A 7,156-nucleotide genomic window follows, 5' to 3' on the forward strand; every position below is an offset into this window, starting at 1 on the left:
AGCTCAGGGCAGGTGGAGGAGCTGGGGCCCCCCAGTGTACCCCCAACCTGGTCGGGGAGGGGCAGCCTTCAAGCCTGTGCTTGGTCCGTGGTCCCGAGGTCTAGGCAGGGCTTTGCCAGGCCACCCTTCCTCCCCCACCCCTCCCCCTGCCTTTGCCTGCTTCGCACCCCCTCTGCTTGGGGCACCGTGTCTCTGCATTGCCTTTCTGTTGCCTTCACCTCTTTTCTTCCCCCACCCCAGCACATGTGGGGTCTTGGCCCCCAGGCTGTGAGCTCCTTGGGGGCAGGCCCTCAATAAATGTGAAGTGCTGCTGCCCACCTCTGCCGTCTGGCCCGTGCCTCCACCCGCCCGGCTCACCAAGCGCTCTCGCCAGCCCCCGTCAGCCGAGGCCCCTGTCCGCCTCTTTCCCCGGCCAGCACTCGGACAGTAGGCGCTGCGACAAGGGTGGTCTTTATTAGGAGGCGCCTGAGGGGCAGGGGGCTGAGGGAAAGAATGGCGTGCCCAGGCCCAGCTGCAGGCTTCGGAGACCTCTTAGAGCTGGGAGCGAGGTCCAGTAGGCCCAGGTGAGTCTGTGGGCAGAGCAGAACAGTCAGGGAGTGTGGGCCGTGGGCCTCCCCCAGCCTCCCAGGCTGCCCTCTTGGCTCTCCTGCATGGGGGTGAGCGGGGGGCAGGGGTGAGCCCGTGTGTTAGTGGGCAGGTTAGTGGACAGCCACATGGCGGGCCAGGCCCTGCTTACCAGTCCTGGGCAGGGTGGGCGGCGGGGGCCGTCAGGCTGGAAGGCAGAGGACAGTGAGAGCCTGCCCTTGGGTGGATGGGGGAGAGGGGCAGGGGCTGACCGGTGGGGGAGGAAGGCTACTCACCCGCTGGGAAGTAGTGGGGGAGCCGCTGCAGGTAGATGCTTTCGTCCTTCTCCAGGAACACACAGATGATGAGCCGGTCCACCTGTGCCAGGGTCTGCTTAGCCCGGGAGGGGGGCCACCCACGCCCTGGCTGCCTTGTCTTATCACTGCCCCCACCTGTGCAGGTTTTCACCTGCCTTGCTCTTGGGGGGCCCAAAGACCCTTCACAGAAGGGGTTCACGGCGTGCACTCCACCGCCCTGGGCTCAGGAGCTTAAACGGGTCCCGAGGGAAGGGGAGGGGAATGCATCGAGGGCTGGTCCGCGGAGCCAGGGGGCGCCCCCCCGCCCAGCTGATTCCCCTTGACTGCGCCCAGGACTCACCTTGTCCTTGTGTTGCTCCAGCCACTCGCGCAGCGCGGCCAACACTACCTCCGCCGCCGCCTCACTGGGGTAGCCTGGGGACCCGGCGGGGCGGGAGTGAGGCCGGCGCTCTGGCCCGCCCCCTCACCGCCCCGGGACCCGTCCAACTCCACCCACCCGGCTCTGCCCCACCCACCTCCCCCCGCCGCCCAGGCCTCTCCCTGCGTCTGGGCCCACCCACTTTCTGGCCTGGCACCGCCTCCCCTCACGCCCCCCGCCCCAACTCACCAAACACGCCGGTGGAGATGCAGGGGAATGCCTGGGGCGGGCGCGGGAGGTGAGAGGGAATTGGGGACAGGGTCACTCTCCGCCCGCCTCCGGGGGGGCCTTCCTCCCCCAGTTCCAGCCCACCCCCGCCCGGCGCGCGGCCCCCCCCTCACCGCGGAGCGGAGCCGGTGCTCCAGCAGCAGGTCGAGGCTGCTCAGGTAGCAGCTGCGGAGCTCGGCAGCCTGGCTGGCGCTGGGCTCTCCATGCGCGATGGGTCCCACCGTGTGGATGACATCTACGAGAGGCGACGGGGTCAGACCGGCGGGGTCTCCCGGGGGTCAGAGGCTGTCTCCCCCTGCCGGCCTCGGCCCTGGAGGGGACGGGAAACAGGCCCTCTCCCCAAGTTCTGAGAGTCCCCGGAGAGGACCCCACCCATGTGGGGGCTCAGGTGTGCCCTCAAGCTCAAAGGTGCTCCTCCATAGAGACAGGCAGGTCCGCGCTGGTCCCCACATCTGTAGGGACCCGGCTGAGACGTGGGGCGGAGTGGGTGAGCGAAGGCACGGCCCCCTCAGCTCCTCCCCTCCCCGGCTCCACGCATTCCCCTCCCGCCACCCGCTTCCCGGTGCGTGCGAGGAGGGGCCGGCACTAAAGGTTAAGAAGTGACTCCTGAGGAGGCCTCCAGCAATTCCGTGGGGGCTGCTCCCCTACCCGCACAATTACACAAGGTGCCCTGCTGCGCCCCACAGGAGTTGGGGGGGGTTCGGGACTCACACTTGGCCGGCAGTCGGTAGCCGCCAGTGATCTTGGCCTTGCCGGTCTCGCAGCTCTGCAGGGTCCGGCACTCGTCGGTGAGCAGGGGTCCGGCGGCCCGGTGGATGCAGCCGTCCACTGCAGGGCAGGGGGCAATGAACCGTGGGGCTCCCCGCGTCACGCCTGAGTCCGTTTTACAGAAGAGAAGGCGGAGGCCCAAGCACAGAATACTCCCAATCCCCTCGGCTGTGCCAGGGCTCACCCGGCACCGCGCCTCCTCCCGCGGCCTCCAGCCGCTCGCAATAGCCGCCGCCCCCACGTGTTCCACATCTGGAGAAGCCAAGGGCGGAGGCAGGCGGCGGCGCGGGGCGGCCGGCAGGGGGCGCGCCCGGCCCACCCTGCTCGTCCCCCGCCGCGCCGCAGCTGCGCGCGCGGGGCAGGGGCCTCCCCCTGCCGGAGTGGCTCGGTTCGTCGGTGTCCGCGGCGGCAGGAACCGCCACTCTAGCCTGGCCAAGGGGAAGGTCGCCCTCCCGGCTCTGGCCTGGACGCACCGCGGGGCCCGCGACCTGTGGCCGCCTCCTCCCGAGGAGCCCGGGAGCGCCGACAGGCACCGCGCATCCGATCCCAAGGCGAGGCCCCTCCGGCCGCGGCAAACTCTAAGACCCACTTTACAGATGCAGAAACTGGGGTCACCCAATTACAAGTGGCAGGTGCGGTCCAGGCCCGGAGCCTGGGTCCTCCAGCCCCGTCCGTGCACCACGCGGGGAGGTGGACGGGGCAGCGGATCCGGGGCGCGCAGGTGGATCCGGGCGCGCGCCCCTGCTCGTTAGCGAGCTGCCTCGTTAGCGCCTCCGGCTTAATTGGGGCGGGCCTGGGCTTGTTTATCTGAGGGAGGCTCTGGGGCCCACGGCAGCGACCCTGGGGACGCGGGCCCAGATAAACACCTCGGGCGCGGCGGGAGGCGCGGAGGAGACACTCCTTCAGCCCGATCTCAGCCAGGCGCCAGAGCCCGCCCGAGTGGCCCTGGCAGGAAAGGCAGGGCTCGGGCTCGGCTCTCGTCGGCTGCGCCAGGGGGCCCCACTCGCAAGCCCGCTCCCCTGAGAGTCCACTGCCTCATCTGTGAAAAGCGACAGTGACCCCTCCTCAGGGGAGGGGTCGGCACGCTGGCAGGAAGAACGTGACCCACCTCTGGCAGCTCCCTAGCCCCGATGGCCCCGCAGGCCCGTGCAGGAGCTCCTTGGGCAGCGGTCACAAGGCCCAGCCGCAGGAAGGAATCCCCATGTCTCCATTTTGCAGAAGCGCAAACCAAGGCCCTTCCTCCGTCATCGCATCGCAGCCCCACCCCCAGTGTCTTGGCACAGGTCCAGGGACACCAGCTGGACCACCCCCTCTTTCTTCTCTTTTCTTCTGTGCCCTGTGGGGCCCAATTAAACCTAATTTTGTGACTTCTCTTGGAGCTGGCACCAGGCGATCTCCCAGCGCATCCCGGGGGTGGGACGCATAGGGTGGAGGAGTTGGGGGAACCCTGCGAGGGGCTCTGGGTTGGGTCCCGTACCCTCCTCTCCTGTGCAGGGGGAAGGTAAGGGCAACCCTGGCCCATGGGAGGGGGCAGAGAGCGGGACACAAGGCAGGGTCCCTGAGCTACCTGTCCAGGGGGCGCTCAGCCTGCAGTACAGTGTCCCTGCACAGTGGGTGGGTTCTGGGTGAGGTGCCAGGTGACCACCAGGTGACGTGTGCAACAGCAGGGACTGGGGAGCTGGGCAGCCTGGGTTCAAGTCCTGGCTCTGCCAGTCACAGACATTGGCCTGGAGCATATCACTTAACCCCTCTGGGCCTCAACTACCCCATCTGTAAAATGAGGTAATAGTAGACCTCCGTCTCACAGGGCTTTTGGAAGGATTAAAGGAATTAATTTCTGTAAGGTGCTTAAGCCAGTGCTTGGCCTGGGTGAAGGGGACGTGCGGGTGTCCAGGCAGGGCTGAGCGCGTTCAGGACATACTGGGCTAAGCATAGGAGTGGGTCTGAGCCCGCGCTCCCCAGGGCCTCCCGGCCCCACCCCAGTGGTGTCAACCACTTGGCACCCGGCTGCCTGCCATCTCCTGGTGCCGTCCACCCTGCAGGCGACCTTGGCCTGCTGTGGACGCTGCGCGGAAGTGGAGCTCAGCGAGCTCTGTGTTTCAGGGACTTAAAGTTTCCTGCAGAGGTGGACAGGCCTGCAGCCAAGCCCTTGGGGCTGACCTGGGGGCATGAGGGGGAGGAGGGAATCTGTGCTCGCAGAAGCCTTGGGCCGGAGCACCCCCGGCCTCATCCAGGACAGGGCCACGGCTCAGTGACTGCCATGCAAATGCCAGGCAGAGATGAGGGATAAGGCCCTGGTCCCCAGTCCGGCCCCACCCTCTCCCCAACAAGCTGGAGCACAGACTCACCCCCTCCTGCCTGGCCCCCTCCCCGTCCACACACGAGCCTGGTCACTGTACCATCCCCACGGGCCAGAGGGGACCCACAGCCTGCTGTCCAAAGGGCCACCCCTGCCCTGTCTCTCCGTGTGAACTGCAGCTTCCCCGGCTCTGCTTCCTCGGCCCTGTCCTGGCTCTTACGTGGGGGGAAGCTGAACTCTAGAGCCCGCAGGAGGTGGCTTCCTGGGGTCCCATCCAAGGGAGATGTCCCTCCTCCCCGCTCTCCACCTGACCCTGGGGCTGCCTGGTGGGAGGGTGATGACCCCAATTCCTACCAGTTCACCTTCAATCCCCTCCCCGGGACCTTTAGCCACATTGGAACAAATCTCAAGCCTCCAACTCAACCCCTGTTCCATCCCAAGTCAGCAGATAACCTGGGGTCCCTCCTGGGGAGACAGACACATCTGCGGGGGGTGGGGGGGCAGCACCTTCCTCAGAGGTCTCTTGGCAGGGTCCAGAACGCCCCTTCCCCGCAAGCCTGCCCTAAGGGCCGCTCTGCCTCCTCCCTCAGCGCCCGCCTGCTCCCGCTCCAGGCTCTGGGCTCTGGCTCCTGAGTTCCAGGCCACACAGCCTCTTCTGGAACCCCCGCAGCGCTCAGCAGGTCCCATCCCCCCTCGCGGGTCCTCCCAGCCACCCTAGGAGTGCTACAGTTTCCCCAGCTTTATAGAAGACACTGAGGCACAAAGACGGAGGACTTGCCCAGGGTCACATGGCTGGACAGCTCTACCTCCTCTAGGACCACAGAAGGCTTTCTCTCCCCCCCAAGCTCCCTCCCATCCTGGCTGGCTGGCTCCTCGCCTGAACCCCCAAACTTGGCCTGCTATCTGCACACCCCTGTTCCCTGCAGCAGGGCTCCTGTCCCTGTCTTCATGTCAACACATCACCTTCCCTACAGAGGGACTTTGGGGACTCTGGTTGCTCCATGGTCTGGGGTCCCTTATCCCATATAACTGTTCAGAGCCCCCCCCCCCAGTGCAGATGACCACTAGCCCCCTCTGTCCAGCAAGGCTGCCTTGGAGACCGTCCGCCTGCCTCCCGGACCTCTTCTGTCCCGGCCTGAGCACATCAGATGCTATACCTGCCGGGGTGGGGTGGGGCCCTGTCTGTCCCCCGCCAGCTCCGACCCTGCCGCTCCGCCCTGCTCCCAGGCTCTTTCCCTAAGCCAGCTCAGCTGCAGGGCTCACCGCAGCCCTCCCATGTCCCCCCACCCCCCCCCCCGGCCTGGTGCAGCCTCTACACCTGCAAGGGGCCTGGGGCTTCAGCTCACACCCCACCCCTTCCTAGGAGGTTGGGGGGCATCAGGAGGCCAGGGGAGAGGGCAGGGGCTGGAGCCAGGCCCTCCCGGAGCCCACAGAGGCGGACGGACGGCAGGCTCCCGATGGGGCCGTTTGCCAAGGCGCTTAGGAGATGTTGGCCGCTATTAGGGTGCTGTAATATTCATGAAGGGAAGATTAGATATTTAAATTTATTCAGCAATAAATGTGTCTCAGTGGGGGAGCATTCCTCATGCTAAACAAACAAGCGAGCAGGGGCTAATTAATTATTTACAGGAACACGAGGCTGACTGTGGCCTGGGGGAGAGGGGGGCAGCTGTGTCCCTGCCAGGGGGCAAGAGACCCCGACGGGCCCTGGGCCGGCCCCCCACTCCTCCATTCCCCTCCACTGCCCTGTGGGTCTGGCCCCCTGTGTGCCCCCTTCTGGGATTTCTCCAGCCTACAAGCCTGCTGGTGGCTTTGGGCAAGTCACTTCCCCTCCCTGTGCCTCTGTTTCCCCTTCTACAGGTAACGGCACCTCCCACCCCATCTGGCGCGAGCATTCGGTGAGAGACTGACAAAGTGCCCTGCACTTCAACACGCGGTCCCCGTGTCACCCGCTTTCCATGGGGACACCAAGGCCCAGTCACCGACCCTGGAGGCAGAAGGCTGCTCGGCCCGGCCGGCTCTCAGGGGCCTCCTGTGCCCAAGTGACAGACAGGCTGCCAGGTAGAGATGTCACTGAGAAAAGCCTGGGCAGAGAAGGCTGGGATGGAGAGGGGGAGCTTGAGGCCCGAGGGGGCTGGGGGAGGGGCGCCCCTCTTGAGCGCAGGAAGGCACCTGGGCCTGGGCCCTAGGGACCACTCCCCACCCAGACATCGCCCCCCGCAGGTCCCAGGGCTGGGAGCCCAGCCTGAGGAGAGGCCCCCCACTCCAGCCGCCGAGGTCCAGCCTGCAGCGATCCCAGCCTGCAGAGGTCCCCAGGGCCAGGGCTGAGAGGGGACAGGCCCCACTGGGCGGCTGGGGAAACTGAGTCCCCGAGAGGGTACCAGCAGGGTCGGGGCAGATGCCTCCAAACCCCAGACCTTGAGGAGGACAAGCCCAGCCATGAAGCCTGGAGAAACGACCCACCCCAGGGGCCTTGTGCCCCCTTCTCCCTCTGTCCACCCTATACTCCCTGTCTTAGTCTCTGGCTTCCTCCCAGGCCCCGGCTGGGCCTCAGGAGCTACG

General features: G+C 66.6%; 1 protein-coding gene across 1 annotated transcript in view; it reads right to left on the minus strand.

Moving 5' to 3' along the window:
• Positions 1-432: 432 nt before the first annotated feature.
• Positions 433-7,156, minus strand: part of MACROD1 (mono-ADP ribosylhydrolase 1) — a 152,664-nt gene continuing 145,940 nt past the window's right edge. Inside the window, 7 exon segments of the mRNA XM_040639292.1 lie at positions 433-569; positions 737-772; positions 861-942; positions 1,222-1,295; positions 1,489-1,519; positions 1,641-1,762; positions 2,239-2,355. Coding sequence (XP_040495226.1) covers positions 768-772; positions 861-942; positions 1,222-1,295; positions 1,489-1,519; positions 1,641-1,762; positions 2,239-2,355 — 431 coding nt within the window. The 3' untranslated portion in view covers positions 433-569; positions 737-767.

This window comes from Ursus maritimus, unplaced genomic scaffold (assembly GCF_017311325.1).
Source record: "Ursus maritimus isolate PB19 unplaced genomic scaffold, ASM1731132v1 scaffold_23, whole genome shotgun sequence".
In the NCBI taxonomy this organism is placed as follows: domain Eukaryota; kingdom Metazoa; phylum Chordata; class Mammalia; order Carnivora; family Ursidae; genus Ursus; species Ursus maritimus.